This window comes from Odontesthes bonariensis, chromosome 6 (assembly GCF_027942865.1).
Source record: "Odontesthes bonariensis isolate fOdoBon6 chromosome 6, fOdoBon6.hap1, whole genome shotgun sequence".
NCBI classification, from domain to species: Eukaryota; Metazoa; Chordata; class Actinopteri; order Atheriniformes; family Atherinopsidae; genus Odontesthes; species Odontesthes bonariensis.
This window is the reverse complement of record NC_134511.1, coordinates 32,529,497-32,552,096: the sequence shown is the minus strand read 5'-3', so window position 1 is coordinate 32,552,096 and position 22,600 is coordinate 32,529,497. Positions and strand designations below refer to the sequence as shown.

Here is a 22,600-nt window from a genome sequence, read left to right as displayed (position 1 = left end):
TGCACAAATAACTCCTGAAGGCTCTTTTCAACATAAAATTCATCCGTAAAGCTGAGATCACCCCTCCCTTTTTTCTACATGTTGGCTGTCTGTCCACAGAGGCCTCAGAGTAAGAAGGGTCACTGGCGCTGACGAAGGGTCAGTGACAGTGAAAGGGGTCAAATTCCTGTCTGGCAGGGTGGGCTGTGTCAGAGGACCCATTAGACTTGAGCTTTTTTGTTGAAAGTTCCGAGATGTCCACCCTTTTATTTAGTGTAGCCCAGTGGCACTGACCTTAGACGACCCAGCTGTGGTCATAAGAAGCTGAGACTGATGGCTGTCTCAGAGCTCTGCTGCCAGCCGCTCAGCAGGGGGATGGGCCCTGATAAACCCTCCTGCAGCAACAAGGAAATGTGAGTGTCTAGGCTTTCTGCTTGTCTGCAAGACATTATTGCCAGGGATTAATGAAGGTTTGACATTGTTTAAGAGGCACCATTGGATCACGCATCACATAAATGGACTTTGAGCATCTAGACCTCTGTTGTTCTCCCACTCTCCTTCCGGTTCGATACATCCTTTTTGCCTACCATCCATAGCCATGGCATATGTGCCATGAGAGGTGACTGGCATGTGCGTCTTGCACCATATGGCTCAAGTTTGTTCTGGGATCTGATATGCACAGGAAAAAGTGATTCATCCCTTAGCTTGAGCTGCCAGCTCTCAGAAATGAACATTAGGTTCTCGATTTATTCCTGGGCTTCATCTGTAAATGTGTTACAGCTTAACACCCATCCCCATTCTTGTGTCATCAACTCTTTTCTGAGCTGCAGCAAATAGACAGATAGAAATAATTGAAACGTGCCAGCTGTCCCCACTCTTTAGCTATCTTGGCCAGCTTTCCCCTTGTCTATTCTCCCATTAACATCTCTGAGTGATTTGCAAAAACGTTGTCTTGGCTCCCAACTTTACTGGCTTGGTGATGCTAGGGGCAGATTGAATAGTGTGAGGGAAAGCCATTGCAAATTTCTGCTTTGATTTTATTATTAGCACAATGATTCAACACAACCCTGCCCTTCTGTTCCTCTCATACAAAATCATTTTGTTGAAATCACCCTGACTTTTTTTTATGACTGAATACCTCACGCCAATGAAGTGTTGATTGGCAAGATTGCGGTTTCCTGCCTTCTGCCAGTATCTGTTATAGCCGTCTCTCACAGTCGCTCACTCGTGAGCTAAGTCTTGGCTCTGCGTAGATTGCTTGTCTAGAGAGGTACAAAAACCTAATCACTGTGAGCTCAACCGTCAAGAGCAGGAGAATGTTCTGTCAACCCGAGCCAACAGGAGACAGATCAAAGCAGCTGCATCCTCACACACAGTACTTTGTGAATCCTCAAACATCTTTCTGCAGATATGCTGCTTTATTTAAATATCTGTCTGCTCATATCATTTTATCAGAGTCCTCCTGACTGTTTATGCTTTGGCAAAGCCATGAACAGAGTGAACCACAGCGTTTGCCTGGCAAATGAGAGCACCCAGTGGCCTTTAGCTTCCCTTATCCCACAACATCGCCTTGTCCTGAAGAGAATTTGCATATTCTCGGATCTAGTCTGAAAGGGCTTTTTGCATACAGTTTCTGTTTCCCTTTGTTATTGTATCCACTGGTACTGATGTTAGCAGTGAGCAGGTAATTTATATAACACTCCTATTTGCATGCATAATATTAGTTTACTGAGGGTTTTAGTTTGAGGCCAAATATTCTCTCGAGCCCTTGTTTCATTCATGAAGCGATTGTGCCTATTTGCAGATAGCCAGAGGTGTGTTTTGGAAAGACGTGAATTATTTCAAAAGGTTAGTTGTGTGATTCAAAGTAATTATAAGCAACTGTACAATCCTATTATTCTGGGTTTCTGTATAGTGCCTGTACAGGGATATTTTAGTCACAAGGAGGAGCAACGCTTTTCTTGGATCATGTCAACTGACCAGTTCTTGTCCAGCTCAGGGGCAAGCCATTCCAGATTGGTCCAAGCCATTCCAAGCTGGACCATCTGGCAGAAAGACCACATAGGATCAGATCAGTGCCAGCTCTCCAGATGTTCCACAGGGACAAACTGGGTCCCATGTGAAGGATATCGAAGGCAGGAACAGCTGTGTAGCGACACTGTGTTCACCCTAGATTCCCCGCTGGACACATCAGTCATAACAAGCAAATCCCGGCGGCTTGTTGTCCGTCTGTCTCAGTCCCTGTGTCCCTTCTCTCTCCACCCCTCCCAACTTGCAAACTCATATCACTGCAAACTAAAGCACGTGTGCCCAGGGCAAGGCTCAATTCTCCTGAGTAAGCAGGGCCACAGGAACAACTATAAAAAGATCAATACAAGGATGAGATGTCATCTGGTGAGCAGACCTGCCAACACCCCCCTCGGGAATGTCCCTGTCCCCCCTGAGTGCGCTAACCCATCTAAAGGGAGAGGGGAGCCAACCCCCACTACTGGGCTGCCCTCCAACCTGCCTGACTCACTCACACCATCTGCTCAGGTTTGCAAGCAAGGCTTCAGGAGCGCACATCTTTTTTGTACACAGGCTTGTATGGCATTTGTTTCACATGACTGCCTGTGGCTTGCCCACTGTTTTCCTCAGCTGGTGATTGTAGAAAAGGTGTATTCTATGTGCTGACAAAATCAAGAACAAAACCATGCAGAATCAGTCAGTTTGCTGAAATTTTTTTTAATGGAGTTGACAGTTCTGTGGTTTTCAGGCAAGAGGACAGAACTTTATGGAAAACAAAAAATAATTGAACTACACCTTTTGGTCTTCATTAAAATGAAGATGTTAAGAATACAGTTGTACTGTATGTTTAGGATATGCCAACTTTTTTGTTTCCACCTTTTGTTGTATTCTCATGTTTGTGTGTGAGTGGCTTAACTCTCTGAGTAATTTTAATGAGGGATCTGAGCAGATACCTCCATGCCTCCATTAGAGCCCATTAGAATCATCATTAAGATAACCTGGCACTTGCTGTGGCACTGGCATAGCAGCATTAATATGAGAAGCCCCCTTCCATCTCTGTAAGACTTTCCTCAGTATCATTCGCCTTGCATTGTGTCTGAGAGAACTGGTTGCCACGGCAACATTGCCCAACTGCGACATTTCGACTGTGGATATTTGCTTCTTCGCCTCTGTTTGTGTGTCTGTGCTTTTCTTTCTGTCTTTGCTTTGAAATCTTTCTTTTTCTCTTGCAGCAATGAGAGCCTGACAGTTTAATCCAAGCCCCAGACCTCTATAAGTCAGGAGGTCTATATATGCCTGGACACCAGAATTCATTTGAAAATCGTGACACCTTAGCAAGCCCCAGTTCTCCCATAAATGCAAGCGGCAAAGGAGGGGGAGTTCAACAAATAAAAAAATAAAAGCTCTGCCGTCTTTCTATTGGCCTTTTTATGGGTGTTAGGATCCTTGAAAGATTAAGCAGACCGTTAATAGGGACTGGATATTCCATTAGCAGGCTGCATGTTGAGTTGTCATTGGCTTGACAGCAGCTCCCAGCTTTTCAAATTTTTTTGTTACTGTCGAGAATGCCCATGGAGGTTTTTAATTGAAACGCTTGTAAGCCTTTTGACTGAAGTACCGCTGCATCCTAGCTCTAGATTAAAGAGACTGTCATCACCACAGGCCATCTTCTCTTCCTCTGTCTCTGTCTGATTATTTGCATGTGTGAATACCTTTTCGTTCTGAATTTTTTTGGTGCATGTTATGTTTCTGTGCTTAGTATTAATTCTACTAGTAGCAGCTTTGATTACCTTGAGAGCTACAGTAGTAAATTTGCTACTTCAGAATCACTTTTTCCTCAAACTCCAGGTCCATTTTGCTGTTTCTCTAAACTCTGAGAAATGGAAATGGACGATCACCAAATGTCTTGTCTTTTTCATTAAGATTCATAATTGCTTTGAGATTTTTTTTATGTGTAAAACATTTTGCATTTTCTACCACTCTTATTTTCCTGCTACAACAGCACATAATTACAGTGATTAAATTTAAACAGCGAAAATATGAAAAGTTGTTCAGTGGAATGCTGATTATAAAAGCTTCTTCTCTTTTGAAAAGACTCCTGATGAATGGTAAAGCAAAGCAGTCCAGCTCAGAGTGCTTTGCTGTGGTTTCCTATATCCTCTGAAAGAATAGAAAGGAAGGATGGAAGGACACAGTGGTAGAGAGGGCAGGATAAGGGGCCACAATCTCTCTTCACATCACAATTGAAACATAATTATTTCATGCCAGATTGTGTGCTCAGCAAAGCCCTGAATGGGCGCCGACATTTAACTTTAATTAGCTGTGATTTATTCATACTGACTGGATCGCGGGAAGAAATTGGATCATCTGATTATAGTCAAGCATGAAAACGACCTGATTAAACACTTAATGGAACCCAGGGAAAGGAAACAAGAGGAACCTTGCACAGAGGACATTGGGACAGCGTTATAAAGGAGGAAATGGAGCTATCTTTTATTTCATCATTGATGATCAATGATCAAGTCCGCAGTAGCAGTAGCAAACAGTTACATTCCCCCTACAGCTATTATAGGTGCTGTGGAATTTAATTAGGAAGTAGCTTAACATCTGAAATTATCTCTGACAGATTTTCTGTCTTGTTCAAATTTTCATCCTGCATTTTTCTTTTATTTACTTCTCAGGTGTGCCAGCGAATGAGAGTCCCAAGTCCAAGACTTGTACTTCAGCTAAAGTCTCAGGACTCCAGCGCAGTCAGGAGCAGAGTAACACTGAGGTGCCCTTTGCACCTCCCGTGCCCAGCCCCACCCCGGCTTCGGCACCCACGGGCTCCCCTGCACCTGCAGCAGCGGCAGCCCCCCCAGATCCTCCTAGGTCACGCCTTCCCACCCCTCCTCCTCTCAGTTTTAAGAAGGAACAGCAACCTCCACCCCCTGTCCCTACCCCACCCCTCCTGAGGGCACCACCCCACCCCCAGCCCCACCCTTCTCACCCACACTTACACAAGGAGCCCCGCATTTTCCCGCCCCCACCGCACCACACACGGCCAATCATCAACCACCAGCTGCATCATCCGCTGCAGTACAACAGCCTCCACGACATCAGGTAAATTGTTACACACACATTTGATTTCTGTGGCTCTGATATACAGGGCAAGCCACTCGCTAAGAATTAGGATTGTAAAAAATGCGCACCCTGGAAGTGTGTTAGTGGCAAATTCATGTACATTTTAACTTCAGATGGCCATTTGAGAGGTGTGTAAGACCACATGTGATCTCTTTGCCACTGGCTAACAGCAAGGGAAAATAAAATAATAATTCAACAAGCTGTATGCACAAGTTTCCTCTTTTGTATCGGATGTTGCAGACACAATACCTTTTCTGCAATGTATTGCTACAAGTCTTGATGAGTCTGTGATAAAATAATCTGCAAGAATGCCAAATGAATGCAATCTAGTGAAAAATTCAATATTCCACAGGATGTGGACTATTTTCTTGTGGATATTGATTTTCACAAACTTGCAGTAGCCAGATGCCAGTTTTACTCACTGTAATCGATGAGTTGTGCAGAACATAAAGGACAGTCAACTGTTTCCCATTTCACCTCGCCCTCTCAAATTGTACCCTCAGCGTTTTTTAGTCCAACATAATAAATATAGGAGGTGCTCTTAGAAAATAATTCTTGAATTGATAGTCAAGCTTAGTTTCAGTACAGCTGAACTCTAAGCAACTATCAGAGAAGCACATTCTCACAGAGCACTGTCACAACCGATAAAGCGCAGTTTGTATTTTTAGTAGCTGTGTCACAATATACTGGTCTTAACAACTATCATGATTATAAATGAATGAAATGTCAATTTTGTGTTAACAGTATGATGCATTTTTTTTGTTCTTAGCTGATATATCAGAACATCATTGAATGCAGATTTATTTGTGTAAAAAATGAAAAAGTTCTTTCTTTCTCCTATCTCCTATTTTGAAAAGAAACTCAAAAGACAAATATAAATTAATCTGATGGCAATATACTAATTTTCAAATTTGTGATTGGTATTGCAATGAGAGTGTAATCGTGAACTCTTTCAATCATGATTATTGTGTGGTGAAAATCAGATATTGTCAGCCCCAATTTCTAGTATGAATTTGCATTGTAACTTATCATTATTTTAATGGAGACTGTCGACCATCTTTTTTTTTGTTTCTGTTGAATATACAGACACAGCAGCAGTCCAGTGGGTCTTCCCAAACAGCACCTTCCCCCATCCCCTCACCACCACCTCAGTGGGCTCCCATCCTCGGCTCCTGCCTTGCCTCTGTCCATAGCCAATCTCTCTACCTCGCACTATTCCTCCCTACGGAGCCCGGCCCATCGCCATTCGGCCATGTTTGCAACCCCAGCCACACTGCCTCCACCACCGACCTTACCAACCAACAGTTTAGTGGTGCCTGGACACCCTGCCGGCACCCCCTACCCAGGTAAAGCTGGGAACCTCACATGTTAGACATAAGCTTCTGAGACACAATAGCTTTAAAGGAACCATCACTTGCTTTTAGTTCTGCTCCTTTTTGAAAGAAAGCACTGTAAGCAGTGGTTACATTCATTATGATTTTTACATTTCTTTGTCAAACGTAGACTCATCAAACAAATGTTAATTAATTAGTTTTACTACATCTGTTTTGATTTTGATATAATATACAAGTTCACTCTGATCACAGGCTAGGTTAGTTTGTGTACTGTAATGATCTCTTGATATAAAAGAGTGTATTTCGGCTTCAGTTGCATTAGACTTGATTGCATGACTCTTCTGTATTCATGTTACAGTTACAATTATAAAAATATGTTTACAAGAATAGTATATACCAACAGAATAACTGGCCTTCAACCAACTGTTATTACTTAGATATGTTGAAATCATATGAAACTAGTCAAAAACTCATGTTTGATTTGCTTCCCTGGTAAGTACTCATTTATTTCATTTTCAAGTTTTTGATATCCAAGCTTATCATTTATTATCTCTATTGATGCGCGTGGTCATCTTTAAGTTGCTAAATCTACTTATGTGGACTATTTGTTTCTCCATCTTTTTTTTATATAAAAAGGCAGCCTCATTAGCATACAAGGTCCCTTTGTTACTAACCAAAGGCACACATTAGTTTTGGCTTTAACTTGTAACTTTTCTTCGATTATTCTGTCCAGAGTCCAATATTTTAAATTTGTTTTCCTCAAAACCTTTTACGCATTAGTGATCCAACTTTTGATTGAATCAGTAAAACATTAGAACATGATATTTTAAAGCTTATAACTCAGTAATAGCAGTATAAGATTGGCCCATTTCCTAAAGGTTTCTATATTCTTCTAACACATTTAAAGGCATGTTGTGGGTGAAGAATCTGGAAATGCAGTTAAGTTTGTCCAGCAACTTCAGAATTCACAAATAACCGTATCAATAATTAGAAATTGTTCAAACGCCTTGACTAGAAAATCACCAACAAGAATCTTTACTGGAAATAAATTGCTCATTTATAACGATTGTATTCTTGTGGTCGCTGTAGACGGCACCACAAATTGATGATACATTTTTAGTTCCAAAGTCGCTCTAAGAGGGCTTGGATGAGTCAGTGAAATATGTCATCTTACAACTGGACAACCATCCCAGCTGGAGACATTTTCTCAATGCTGAAGGCAGCACTTAAGCAGTTTGAACATTTTTTTCCATTTCACCATTAAAGATGTTTCTCATAGCATCTATACATGATTTGTATCAATTTAATGTCTGAAAGTCTAAGCAAGACAGAGAGTTTTCTGCTCTAAAATAAGAAAAATAATGTTTCCAGTAAAAATGGATGTCTCCAAAATACGTAATAAACATGCCATTTGTGCAATGACTTTCTAATAGAGGGCAAGAGTGTGTGTGTTTTCTGCTGGGATGACTCTTGGTTCTCTCTTGTCTTTAGATACCAGCCTGTTGATATCATTCAACCAACCAATCATGTATTGCCAGCCTCATTCGGGGATTCTGATTGGCACATTGTCACAGGCAACTCTCTTACCACCACCAATGAGTCCCCACGTAGAAAATCCTCACAGCATGAGCTGGAGAAACAGAGAATGCCAGGTGACTATTTTCTTTCTTCTACATTCGTTGTAAAGACTGACTGGGCGCCCGTGCCTTTTTTTTTTCTGTGTCCCCCGCTCCCTCCCCCACCCCTTTTTTCTTTCTTTCTTTCTTTTTTTTTTTTTTTTTTTGGTTTTCCTCGCTCTCCTTTCTTGCAGAGCATGATATCCTGAGGCAGGAGCTGAACAACCGCTTCCTGGTTCAAAGTTCAGAGCGGGGCCGGGGGCCGCCCGCCTCGCCACTGGCCCCCGTGTCACTCCTGAGGGCCGAGTTTCACCAACACCAGCACATGCACCAGCACCAACACACCCACCAGCACACCTTCACGCCCTTCCCCGCCAGTCTGCCCCCGGCCGCCATCCTCACCCCGCCCACCGCACCCCCCATGGTGCGTACCCAAGCCAGAAATGTGAGGATAAGTAAAAAGCAAAGCTCCCGTAATTTCCCACCAACCTCACCTATCACCCCTCCAATCTCCTTTTCAATCAACTCCTCCCTTTTTTTCTTCAACCCCAAATTTACCAAATATGTCCCATAGCTGTACAAACCCCTGGTTATAAAGAAAATAATTCCTTCAGTTTGAATTTTTCTCTTTGTTTTCTTCATCCTGGAGCATCACCTTTGTTCTGCCTCAGTAGGAGAGAACAGCCCACTTCCTGTCACTTCCCCTTACACAAACTACACCTTAGCATATCTATTAGTTTTCCATATACATGCTAATTGCTCCATAGGTTGGTCAAACCTATCCAAATACATGTATATACTTGCTTGTACTCTAAGGTATTCATCCATAGTGGCATTGTGTTTAATGGCACATCCACACAGTACGCATAATATTTGATGGAGGCTATTTCTGGACTCCCGTTAACAGATTTCATTAAAAGATCTTAGCCCTACTCTCAACTTTCACATAGATTTTATTTTCTAGTGTTTGCTGATGATCAAAAAGTGGAATTGCCTGAAGGCAGTTTCTCAGTTGCTTGCATATGGATGTGTTTTAAATGTGATCATTTGCCCGCACGCAGAGAGCAACAAAGGCGCCATCAGTGCGTGTGTGTGAGTGCATTCCTGCTGATTATATTTTTCTGTGCAGGTTTCTGTAGTTTGTGTGTGTGTATGTGTGTTGCCCAAGAGTAACCATCCTTTACAATGACAAATTCAAAGCTTTCCAGCAGTTCAAATGACTTCATTGCAGATAAAGGGAGAATGACATCATTTTAAGCTGTTTGATAATGTTTCTAATTGCTTCCATGCTTTGACTGCCATCAAGTCTTAGATTTTCGGGGGGGTTTGAGAGTGGTGGTTCCTACACTGCTCTCAGATTAGGACAGAGGAAAAAAGGTTATGATTATTCATCCATCATTTCAAATGCACAGCAATCTCTGGCAGTCATTTCAGATGGGTCCCCATTTGTAGCTTTGTTGCATTAGTCTAATAGATCTAATCCATCATGCCATGACCTCTGATTAAGAGCCTGCGGTCCCATTAGGGCTCCTCTCCAAGATTATCCCCATCCTGTACATTAGAAATCAAAGCTTTGGTATTTATGGCACAGTCTCAGATAAGTACAGAGACTGTTAAGATAGTTCTCTAGCCAACAAACAAGCAGTTTTCTGATCTGCTATTCATTCCTGACATGGTAGGAATTATGTGCAGTACGCAGGCTCTCTTTGAAGATGAAAGGGGCGATTTCCACCATTTCACTAATTCTGGCATTATTTTAGGATTTCAGCCCATGATGTACCCCACCCCCATCTTTGGTTGTGTTTTTTCAGTGAGATTTGAGACTGACATTAATGCCCTCTGCTGTTTTTTGTTGTAGTTGTTACCTAACTTCTACTTCTTCCCCTCCCTCCGCCCCTAAGTAACAATGTTGCTTTTCTTTAATTTGGTGCTTTCTTAGGGAAATTGGAGTAATGATGATGCTGTGGTTGTTTTTACTGTTTTGTCATGAAAAGGCAGACCTAGTATTTCCCAGCTGTGCTTACTCTCTCTCTTGCTCTCCTACCTTTTTTTTCTCCTGCTCTCCAGACACCCCATGTCATTTAAACTATGTAACAGCCCTTGGCTAATGGCTGTAATTAATGAAATTATGAAGCCTGTATATTTGTTTATTGCTCTACGCCCTCGAGCAGCTGGCTTGCCAAATGGAAGCAGTGAATGGCCGCCTCCTTGTCCCTGCCATGTCTTTGGACGAGGAATGTCCTTAATTGTTATAAGATGAAATATTAAGCTTTAATTAGCCAAAGCTGTTTACTATAAAACTGTGACAGCTACTATAAATTCTAAAGGCAAGACTTTGTATTTTCCTTCTTTTTTTCTTTTACAAGGCTGTAAAAAGGGCCAGATTCCTTTTTTCAGTGTCAGACATGAAACAGGCCGTGCCTTCAGAAATGCAGAGAAGCTGTTTAATGAGCTTGGAAGCTGGCTTGGCGTTTCCTCTCAATAGGCTGTCTGTCTTTGAAATGGGCCCATTATCGCCCTCAGACATGGCCGCCAACACCGTCACTGCCACTGCTGCCATTTTGTGTGCAGATGTAAAAGGCTCTTCTACACCAGAGGGCCCCTGACCCAAACCCTGCAGCTCCACCAGTGGCTTAGCCAGCCCTGCACACGCTCCCCCCTCAACCACCCGTGTTGCAGCACTTGCACACACAGACATTCTGAATCATGCCCATTCATTTTCCCATTTTATGTAAACCCAAAACATCTGCGCCTGCCAAGAGAGCTTTGTGAAAACACTCGCAAAAAGTACCTGCAAATGGTTTGTATATTTGTGGAATAGGAATAAGTTACTGTCACTTGTAATTAGTAGTTTTCAAAATAGAGAACCAGTATTGGCTTGCAAACAGACATACAAAGTCCCCATTCATGCGCAGGGCAACTTTTTCTGCTCTGTCTCTTTCTCCTCTCCTTCTCAGCTTACTGACTAGATTCACATGTGTTCAGGGCATGATCTGGAATTTTTTTTTTTTTTTCATAAAACCACAGTTTTTAAATGGCAAATTCCAGTCAAAAATATTCTGATAGGCATAAGCTCAGCCACAGATTTCTTCACATTAATTCACTGTGTGAAGGTGATGTCAGTTTCATGCTCAACTGTTCTGAATTAGCCCATAACCATTTCAAATGTGTCAATTTAGTTTCAGTCAAATGAAGTAAAATGGTCACACTGCTCAAATATTCTGTTCATGATCTCTTGCACAGACCTGCTCTTTGACTAAATCTCATTATAAGTCTGCATTTTGAACAATGAAATCAAACTACATGCCTCCTTGTATTCTCTCACAGTATATATACCTTAAGGGCTTGTATTTTGCAAGAAAAAAAAGAAGGTTGCAGCACTCAAAAGCAATTGGAATCATATTTCAGCAATTTTTTTCCATTGAATAGAAACAAGTGTTGTATTTTTAAAATGATCTGTTTTCTAAGCTTGGTCTCATAGCCCAATGTCTGTAAGCTCAATTGGAAAGTCATGAAGGCTGTCTTCTTCCTGGCAGGCTGCTGAAGTGGTCGTATTGTTAGTGATTTAACTGCCTATCTGACCATGCTATTTAATGAAACCCATGACTGGTGCAAGCTAGCTGCTTTACCCTGGGGCTTATTATCATGGCTCTCAACCTGCTTATGACCAGTTACAGATGTTGATCATGTGTTTTACTTTTGTAGAGTAAAAATACGGACATGTTCTTATTAAAGAAGGCTTTTATATGAAGCACTTTTGTTGCCTAATTCTTTTCTCTCTTTTCTCCTCCAGTTCGACAAATACACCCCCAAGCTGGACAATCCATTCATCAGACATTCAAATGTGAGTTTCTTTTGTCATTCTTATGTAAATATGCTATTTGCATTTGGCAAATCAAATATTTGACATATTTGAATGTTGCCGTGGCTTTGTGTGTGCACATGCTTGAGTCCTGTACGTATCTCTGTATGATTTTGTTATGTGTCTTTCTGTGTCTCCCATCCTCCTCTTTTCTCCCCAGTTCTTTCCCTCCTATCCCCCAACCATGCCAGGCATGCCCCCGCTGCTCCCACACTCAGGACCCTTCAGCTCACTGCAAGGAGCCTTCCAGCCCAAGGTCAGACCCACATCCCGACCCTCAATCCACAAGCTATAAACAGGCAGAGAATATAAGAAAGCTTGCTCACAAAGAAAACACACATCTGAAATTAAGAATGAGTACAGCACTCAAAAGGCAACAAAACTATTTTGTTTCTAATAAGATGACAAGCCTTAAGCTAGTCATAGATTCTCAGATTGAAAAATATCAATAAAGTTAACAATGAGATATGTCAGGATGTCATATGGCGAGTAATAAATTAAAGAAATATTGAGCATACTAACACTAACAGCTTTAAACCACATGCTAAAGTTTAGGTGAGAAGCACCAAGCTACAGTTTTTGGTTGAGCCAGATCATCATTAGATAATAATAAAAAGATAACCTTGAAGGGTATCCATCTCATCTAACTATGGTATTCATCTTATCTTGAATTAAAAAGATGGATACCATAGTAAGTTTACCAAAAAATACTATGTGCTAGCATTTTGCATCTCACTAACAACATTATAATGCTATGTCAGACCTAGCTGAACTTGAACCAGGGTCAGAGCTACATGCTTAGCCAAGCCGTCACTGGCAATGCTGAAGAAAAAAATTGATGCATGTCTGTTCAGGAGAGCAGATGAGAGAAGACGTAGGGGATGTGAAGGGGTAGGAGGGTGAGAGTCTGTCTGGCAGATGCTCAGAGGCTGTGACCTGGAGTAAGCCACCAATCAAAGCTGGCCTAAATCCGCTGGCCCTATTCCCAGTGGGCTCAGTCATGGAGGGGCCCTTTTGTTGAAGGTCCCTCCAGATGGTTCAAGGAATACTCTTATGCATCTAAAGCCCTTGCTAAGTATTCTTGGAGACAAGCGTGGGGGTTTTCAGTTTTATCTACATTGGCTATATAGCTGCAGTGATGAAGAATTACTGGTCCATAGCATTACTGAGGAAGGACTTAAGATTGCAAGTTTTAAGATATTCTGGTGGGTTTAAAAAAAGACACTTACACATAAGTCATTGAGTCCTATAATGGTACTTCCTTCCCTGAGGATGTTTATCAGGACATCCATCTTTTTAAAAAAATGTTTACGCATGTTTTTACTTTAATCTGTTTGTTCACCATGCATCTTTTTCTTTGTCTGTCTTTTTCTCTCTCTGTCAGGCTTCTAATCCCATTGATGTAGCAGCACGTCCTGGAGCAGTCCCTCACACACTGCTACAAAAGGATCCACGGGTAAGCATCAGGCAGATAACACCTCGGCCAGTCTGTCCTTGCTCTTTTTCTTCTGCTAAAATCATACGTATGTGTGTCAGAGAGACGATGTAAATCTTTACAGAAAAATCCTTTCTTAGGAAAAGGCGTGTTTCCTCATATATCTCTTTGAATACATGTATCCAAAGAGTCTGAAAATAGGAGGATGCATTTTTAAGTTTTAGCTATTTGTGTGCATTGATGATAACGGATATCTGTTTGTCCATACAGATAAGTGATCCATTCAGGACATCGGTTAGGGTAAGTAAATACCTGATTTGTTTTTGTAAAGCGCTTTGTCTCTTTGGCCAGGCCACAAAGTCTAGAACCTCAAATTCCTCAACAATTCATCAAATGCAGGGTTTGGCTGCATCTACGGGGTTAAAGTCAGGGATAGATATTTTTATTCCATTTCCTGGTTGAAAATCCTCACAAGTTCCCACTTTGTAGTCTGGCCAGAAAATCTCAATGCCAGAATCCATTTTTAGCTCCCCATATCAAAGTCAGCAGGCTAACCCCAGTTTCTCTCTAAATTTTTAGAAACCTGGCAAGTGGTGCGCAGTACATGTCCAGATCGCATGGCAGATCTACCACCACCAGCAGAAAATGAAGGTGCGTGAGTTGGATAATTATATCTTGCAGGAATCTTGCTGTCATGTAAAAACAGACATCTTCTATTGGTTATGGAATAATAGCCTAAATAATGCTAAGTACCCAGCTCAGCTTATCATGTCATATTTTAAATGGTTGCATTATCTCCAATCGTGCTAATGGTTTCAAAAGGGCCATGTTGCTGGGAAATGTCAGATTATAAAAACAAGATGGATGTTACAAAAAAAATTATCTCATCTTCCTCTGAGACAGTGTTGCTGTAAACAACACAATTTTAAATGATAGAGTAACACCATGCAATCATAGTAAAGGCAATATGCTTAACTCTCTTCATCATATAAGGAGTAGATCATAAATCAAATATTTAAGACCCAGTGACGAAATTAATAGTTCAATAGCTGCACTGATCAAAATGCAACATGTGACAATAGACAAAAACTGGTTTACCTTTCCCTGTCTCTCTGGTATGTCTTGCCATGAAGATCCTGAGCTTTTGCTATTGGCCTGGTGGTGTCAGTCCTTATTGGACCATGAACCCCCGTTACCAAGGATTTAGTGTTCCTAATCAGCTTACATACATTTGTTATGACACAGCTGGCCAGAATTGGAGCCATAGAGCCTTTGTCTCTTTTCTTCTCTAAAATTTCTGTCAGTGTAGTCGAAGACAAATCCCACTCATCTCTGTTACTAGACATGTTATGTGCTGTCATGTGCCGATCTAATTTTCTCTGTCTGCCTGTCCTTGTCTCAACTCCAGCAAATGCAGCTCGACCCCCACAAACTAGACATGAATGGGAAGCTGGACCTGTTCAGCCGTCCCCCTGCTCCAGGAGTCTTTCCAGGGTTCCCATACCCTCACGACCTGGCACGGCCCCTCTTTCCTTCCACAGGTCAGTAAGGTCCTTCAGTACTCAGCACAAATCAGCACCGTTCAGAAAAAGATTAGCGATTTAAGATACTCAAATGATCTTATTTTAAAGCCTTCAGATGCCAAAGACACGAATGAAATGGCATCAACATTTTCTTTTCTTGAATGTAATGTTCACTTAATTATAGTGTTTTTGCAGCAAATGTTTTGCCAGTAAAGGAAGTCAGATTTGTCTATGAATATGCATGACTCTCAGTTAGGTAATTGACTGATTTGCCCTGCGTTGGAGGGCAACAGCAAGGAGAGTGGCCTTTGACTGGTAATTATGCAGTGGTTTGTCAGAGAGACTCCTGTAATTGGCTCTTTCATTAACAATTCATGGGATATGGGTGATGGTAACACTGTTGTAAAAGAGTTAGTTACACATTCAAGACTGACCTCACTAAGCTGCTACATATTCAAGCAGAAATATGCGAGAGCTTCAATAAAAGAATAGAACGATCATTGGCCATATCATTAGCGTTACTCAGCAATCTCTCAACTTATCTAGTTTGCTTGAACAAGTTTGTGACACTGTAATCAGTAACGATTTGTTGACATTTTGTATCTTGTCTAATTTCAGGGGTCAGATTTATGATTGTGCTTCTTTAGAGAGTTCTATACTATTTGATTGGATGATATTAATGATCCTTTTTGTTCTGACAGGGTCTGGGCATCCAGCTCCCTCTCCATATGGACCCGCCCCCCATCACAGCAGCTTCCTGCCTCCAAGCCATTTGGCAGGTAAGTGTAAGTAACCCCATGTTTATCTTTTTTTACACATTTATCTCCTCTTTCTCACTGTGTATTCCTCACTCACTCTCCCTATTTTGCATTCATGTTGGAATTTCAGTACAAGCCAACAGGGTGTAATTTGAATCATAGAAATTTATAGTCTTGATCTCAGGTTCATTTCAAGGGTAATGTAGAATCCAGTTGGCCACAGCCAGCTGCAGCTCTTCTTGGGCAAACTCGTGGTTTACGGTAATAGAGTGTAGCCATTCTACAATAAGTCAGAATGAGTCATAGCACAACCTAAAATAACTCTTGCCTGGGCCTATTAAAAAAGACGTAGCTTCTAGACCTATATGTCATCCCTGGTTTGTCTGGACTAACTGTATGCGGTGCGACATTACATATGATGCTGTTTTCTATGAGCTTGCAAAGCAGATTTTTGTCTCTTTGTAGGAAAAGATTAGGTTTTAATTTAGATTTTTTTGTTTTTAATTTTTCAGTGATGTTTTACTGTTGTATCTGAGGCACTTTTTGGGTCCAGAGTGGTTAGATGATTTATGGAGTAAATGGAAGACTCCATTAATTCTGAGCTTAGGAATACATGGTAAATGGAGGAGGAAGATTGAGAAAAATGTTCCCATCTAGGGAATTTATGTGTGATGCAGAAGAGATTCCTCAATTGTTGTCTTTTCTAAAAAAGCCTAATCTCTTAATAAGTTCTGCATTTCTTGATGGAATGTTAATTTAAAATGGAACAGCCAATCAGTCATAGAATGTTGTTCATAGAAATTTGTGTGATTCCTGTAAATTAGGAGGCTGTAGTCTGTGGAGTGCATCAGTCACTAAATTTCCAGTTCTATCAGCCTAATTTGAACACCCCCTAATTCCCCTGTCCTGCACTAGTCCTTTTTCAGCTCTACTCCAAGAACTTAAACTAATTTCCCAATCAGGCAGTATTGTTCCATTTGCCCCAGCAGGGTCAGGGGCACTCAACTCCAGTTAGTGGCAGTGAATCCTGTGCCAGGAAACCTGGGTACTGCAGGATTACCAAGCAAAGAGCTAGCGTGGCAGCGCTAACAAAAGCACAGCTCGCTTGTAAGAGAAAAGCTGAGTGGAACGGGTTGGTGTTGGGGTGAGCACTGTTAACCAGCCCCCCCTTTAGCTAATCCCTGTTTGGCATTTTGCAGATCCATTCAGTCGCTCCAGTTCCTTTGGCGGCCTCGGCAACCTTTCAAGCAGTGCCTTCGGAGGATTAGGCAACCCTTCGCTTGGTAAGCGCTGGCCCCCGCTCCTCCTCCACTGCCCCCCACCCCATTCAATCTGGCTGTTATGGCCAGTAACAGAACAGAGTAGGACCACAGGGATAGCCAGGAGGGGAGGAAAAAAAACGCTTCGCTCTAGTTTCTGTGTCAAAACAGCCCTAGTCCAGCAAGGCCCTACAAGGCAGCACAACACACACCACAGCAAACCTTCTCTCAACTTCCACTTGATCCACCAGTGATGTCTCCAACAGGCTGGCTTTAATCTGGCTGTGTTGCTGCCAACAGGCGCTCTTATGTCTGCTGTTTGGTGGCAATTCATCTATTAATTATTTGACAAGCCCCTTCTGCATCACCATGGAGGGTTTTATTTTTTCCTTCTGCTTCCTTCTTTCTATGCCTTCCTCTCTTTTTCTTCATCCCTCCTATTCTTGCATGCCAAATCAGTCACCCTGTTGTGAAAATGGATGTGATCGGAATAGACACGCTGTGGAATGCTAAGGTCTCCCTTGGCTTTTCACAGTTCTCAACTCTAGAGGGCAAGTGAGTCTCCCCTGTTCATCCGGTGCAGAAAAGGAGGGGAGGGGGATCTAAAAGCAAATGAGTAGTTTTTTTTTTCTGTGCTGGGGGTAGCTATTAACCTCTAACTCTTTCACTCAGCTTCAGCAAGAGAACCTCCAGAGACAAAAACAAAAGCAGCTTTTGTTGTCGAGTCTTTCTCATCTTATGTGTTCTAAAGATGGTTTGGTGCCCAATTAACTTACAGTGGGTCCCACGCCTGTCTACTTGTTTACCTCAGGGTCCAACAATGTGTTTGGCTCCAAGGAGGGCCCAGGAGGACTGCCCACATTTGGTAGCCCCCACCACGACACCTGGAACAGACTTAGACGCACACCACCATCTTTCCCCACTCCCCCACAGTGGCCCAAAACCGCAGACGCTGAGAGAAGCAGCTCAGCCAACAGCCATGAGAGAGAGCGCGACAGGGAAAGAGAGAAAAGAGATTCATCCATTGGAAAAGAGGAGAAGGATAAAGACAGGTGAGACCAATTTAATTGTTTTTTTTCCAATGTTTCGAATATTATTTGGATTAATAGCTTCTATTACACCCCAGTGAAGCATAGCAAAACTTAAAAAAAGTGCATATACATAAATGCATATATTTTTGCCATTTTGATCATTAAGAATTTGATTCAGCTCTTAATTGCATTGTTTAAAACAAAGTTGTATAAACGTCTGATCTCTCAACCAAATGTAAAGGTTAAAAATAATGAACAAGTAAACAAACTATTCACATACAAGCTCAAATACCTGATAAAAAAATTTAAGATATAACCACAGCAATTATGCTACTCCCAGCTTGTATTATCACATGTGCTAAATCAGCATACATTTGCACAAAGTAAAGACTTATTCTATTGAAGGAAAAGGCAAAATGTGACAATTATAGTTCAATGGATACAGTCATTAGCTGTATCCATTGAAACTGATACATATTTGCTTCATGTGTCTGAGTTATAGACATAAATCAAACAATAAGCAGCTCTGAGAAAAAGCTAGTTGTCAAAAAATTAATTGGGCCACTCGGTATTCTATCAGAATGAAGGGCCTATTGTCAAATTCAGAAACAGTGTACATCAAAAGAAGATAAGAGCATGGACATTTAGTTTTTTTGTTATTTTTTTCTTAAAGTCTTGGAAACCTTTTTGTGGCAATTTAATCAATATATAAAATCAAATGAATGAACTAGAATGTTACATTATGTCATTGCAGGGATTCTGTGGAACGCAACCGCCACTCCAACCGTTCATCTCCTGCCTCAGCACCTGTCAGCTACCAGATCAGCAGCCTGATTCGCTCAAACAGCCAGAATTCGAGTGATTCGGGTCGGCATCACAGTGGGAGCGTAGACCGGGTCCGTGAGGCAGAGAAGGAGCTACTGGAGCGCCACAGAGAGTCTTCCACACTAGTTGATGTGAAGGTGAAGGAGAGCCGCTCACCAGGCAAGGAGATGCAAGAGAGGAGACCCTCGGAGGACTCAATCAAACCTGCTCAGCGTTCTCCATCTCCCTATTCCAAAGCAGTGATCAACGAGCAGGGCATAAAGATGGCAGGTGGGCCTCCATCGACGCTGAAAGACAGCGATAGGAAAGAGCCCCCACCTGCAGAGCTCCTCCACAAAGTGAAAAATGACATGAAGATTAAGGAGGAGAGGAAGGAGGAGCAGGAGGTCATGGTTGTTAGTTCGGAGCCACCCCCTCAACCACCGGCCCAAGCTATTTCGACACCTGTCAGCCAACCAGGACACCCTCACCACCACCACCCACCTCTGTCCCAGCAGCCTCCTCTTCCCTCACCCCGTGGTAGTGATATGTCAGCACATGGCCTGCATGGTGTCCCCATGGCACACTCTCTGCCACTTTCTATGAGTGCCATGCCCCAAATGGGAAGCCTCAATGTGCTGGACAGGGCCCGAATGGCTCCCTTCATGGGAGTGAGCCCACTGGCAGGAAGAGAGCGCCTGCCACACACGGCCTTCCCATGGGACCCGCTTAGAGAGGCATACCGCAGCTTGGACCTGCAGCGGCGCATGGATTTCCAGCTCAGGGCCGAGCAAGGACATCGCTTCCCTAATGTATACGAACAGGAACGAGCTTACCGTGAAAGGGAGGCGCATGACTACTCCCACCACGAGCACCTCTTGGAGGTGCGCAGGGAGCAGGAGAGGATGCGACAGCAGGCTGAGGAGCGAGAGCGCCTCCACCTGAGGGAGGAGCTGGACAGAGCGCGCCTCCATCAGCTGCACCAGTCCCCAATGGAGGGCCATCTACCCCACATGCCCCCCTTTATGCCCCACCTAGGTGGCATGCCCTACCACAGACTGAGCCCCTCCACAGGACACAATGGCCCTCTGAACAGAACACCCCCTACTGCCGCACTAAGTGCGCCCCCACCTCTTGTGCCAGCCGGCAGTGCCAGGCCAGCCTCGCCCAGGAGGACTACCCCCCTCACCACCACGCAGGACCCAAGGGACTACTCCCCATCTCGCAACCCCAAAGAAGTAGAGGCTCGGTAGCTTCTTGAAATAGGGCACAAAGTCTTAGTGGGCACAGTCACAAGTCCAACTCCTTTTTATCTGGGATCTTGTTTTGAACAAAATGCACTGCTCCTCTCCTGAGAAGAGAGAAACTCCCCAAGGGAAAGGGTATGATTGTACAAAGTAAAGGTGTGTAAGGCTGATTAAGCACATGCCATGATTTTATTTTTAGTGGACTGGAGGTTTAATGATGTCGGTAAAGAAAACACAAATATGTGTATGTTTATCTCCGACTTAAATATTTGATAATTATTAATATATTAAACCAATTCCTTTTTTCTGCTTTGTGCCGAAAAGAAAGGTCCTGAAATGAGTTTGTACATTTCCTATCCTTGTTCCATGTATAGATATCATTTCTATGAAGTTTATGTATTTTGTGCATTAGTCCCGCCTTTTACAATATTTATCCCAGCTGATTGTGAGACATATCCCTTGTGATAATGTAAAGAGTTGATTTTGAATTAAACCATCTGTAATTTAACCTCATGGTACCGGAATATCCTCAATGATGACAGTGTACATTGCTACATGACAGACTTGTTTTGTTCATTTGTTTTGCCTTTGAGATATGCAGATAAATATATATTATGAGGTCTTTGTTCAGTCTCTGTAAAGAAAACTGATGTAAATAACCTGTTGATATTCTTCTCTGCAAGATTACATTGTAAATTTATTAGTCTTTTTAACCATTTGTAGAAAAACAAAATTTAAATGAAACATGTGGAAACGCTTGCCTGTTGAATATCATGATAACAGACAAGTCTGGCCAACGGACAGGAAGTATGAAGGGAGGGTGTTGTAAGGAGACCTAGATGGATCATCTGCAATCTATGCAAAGCAGCACACAGCACCCTAATGAAGAAATCATCTGGAGGAAGCAGACAATACTGGTGAAACTGAGAGAAACTTGGACTAACACATGTTTCTATGTACCAATAAATTAATGACAGGATTATTAAAAGACTTCCAAGTCACAAACTGGACCAGCCCCAGACAGAAAAGAAGGACACTTTTAGTGGACGGCAAAAAGACTCTCTCTGTCAACCTTGTGGTGTTGTGCAGTTGTTTTTCTTAGACTCTTGTATACAAAACAAGTAGAGTTTTAGGCGTGAAAAAAAAAGGAAAATGAACATTCATGGTTTAAAATGTACGGAATAAAGTTTGGACCTAATGTCAAATATTTCCTGCCTAATAGTAAATCTGTCTGTGAGCCAAACCAACTGAGTGGTGTGTTTATATGTGGTTGATAGATTTGCCAATAATGCTTGTGCCTCAGTTTTCAGCATTGCAGTGTATTTGCTCATCTGATATCAAGCTATTGTGTTGAAATCATAAAGGCAACTGACTTAGCTAGCAGAGTAGCCCTAAGCCATCAGATCATTTGACCATAATCTGTCAAACATGGGCTGCAGAGCTCTTCAGAGGGGATCGATGAGATTGGGTCAAGGCAATACAGGGAGGGACTAATAGAACATTGATTTTGTATGAAAGCAGGTTTTGAGTGTTTGTGTTGCAGGTAACCGGTATTGACTGGCAGCCCAGCGGCATATTGACCCGTGGTCTGGACTCATTAAGAGGAGCAATGCCTGGGAGGCAGGCTATTGGATGGTGGAGGAGAGGCTCCTCTCTCTTCTCTTATGCCTCCTGTCCTCATGCACACCACTCATCAGCTTTTCTAATGAGGCCGAAAGACACAGTGGAGTGGGCCGCAGAGGGAGTCCTGAGGTGCCCCATCCTGTTATTGACAAGACCTCGGCTGTGCTTGCCGCCTGTCCAGAGACAGCCAATTCATCCTGATAATGCTCCAACTACTCATCTCGCTGCTGTGTGCTGTGAGGCTCACCAATACTGTCCCATGGTAGCAGCCCATAATGACAGCGTGGATCAAACCATGGCCAGGTCATTAGGGGATGTTATTGAAAATCAATGGCGCTTCTGTGTCTCACACACTCCAGCAGGGTTTTTAAAATGGCTCGTTGAAAAGACTGTTTGCCAGAATGTGGCTGGCGTATTGGGAAGACTTAAATCACTATCACTTTCAATTTAGACTCCTGGTAATTGAACCACATATTCCTCCTGCGGGTAGCATCTGTCAGTGGCCGGCTCCACTTTATGCACTGTGTGCTTGTCGTCCTAATAATCTAGTCAACAACAGGCACTTAACCCATGCACTTATCATAGAGACTGCATAGAGATTTTTTCCTGCAACTATTATTTACCAGGCAAGCTTTGGTATAAGAAAAACACGCACCTTAAATTTCCCCCTGACTCAATCACTCTGTCCGCTGCTGTATCCATTTTGCTGCCGAGTGTGGAACGGCCCTCCGGAGATGAAAAGCTCCATCAATTTCATTCATCGTCTAGCAAGGTCAATTTATTTCAGCACACAGTCCATCATCAGATGGGAATCAATTGACACATTGCCTGGCATATCCAACCCAAGGTGGATTATTAGAGCGTCTGCAATTGTCGGCTCCCTATCTGAGTCATTCCTCATGTGTGAAGGTTTTTTCTTTAATATATTTACTAAATATAATTTACTGTTTGATGTAGAATTGTTATTATGAGAGGATTTCATGTAAATGTGTGCATTTT

General features: G+C 42.5%; 1 protein-coding gene across 9 annotated transcripts in view; it reads left to right on the top strand.

Moving 5' to 3' along the window:
* The window catches only part of fbrsl1 (fibrosin-like 1), a 282,772-nt gene extending 261,585 nt beyond the window's left edge, over positions 1-21,187 (top strand). For 4 of the 9 annotated variants that reach the window (XM_075468377.1, XM_075468381.1, XM_075468386.1 and 1 more), the window contains 13 exons: positions 4,668-5,088; positions 6,196-6,455; positions 8,254-8,504; positions 11,853-11,903; positions 12,082-12,177; positions 13,306-13,377; positions 13,627-13,656; positions 13,936-14,007; positions 14,765-14,897; positions 15,581-15,664; positions 16,837-16,920; positions 17,708-17,948; positions 18,682-21,187. In XM_075468377.1, the coding sequence (XP_075324492.1) occupies positions 4,668-5,088; positions 6,196-6,455; positions 8,254-8,504; positions 11,853-11,903; positions 12,082-12,177; positions 13,306-13,377; positions 13,627-13,656; positions 13,936-14,007; positions 14,765-14,897; positions 15,581-15,664; positions 16,837-16,920; positions 17,708-17,948; positions 18,682-19,984 (3,098 nt within the window). In that variant the 3' untranslated portion in view covers positions 19,985-21,187. Of the gene's footprint in view, positions 1-4,667; positions 5,089-6,195; positions 6,456-7,934; positions 8,096-8,253; positions 8,505-11,852; positions 11,904-12,081; positions 12,178-13,305; positions 13,378-13,626; positions 13,657-13,935; positions 14,008-14,764; positions 14,898-15,580; positions 15,665-16,836; positions 16,921-17,707; positions 17,949-18,681 lie in introns of all 9 variants that reach the window. The other 5 variants (XM_075468380.1, XM_075468379.1, XM_075468383.1 and 2 more) reach the window with 5 other exon arrangements.
* The last annotated feature ends 1,413 nt before the right edge of the window (positions 21,188-22,600 follow it).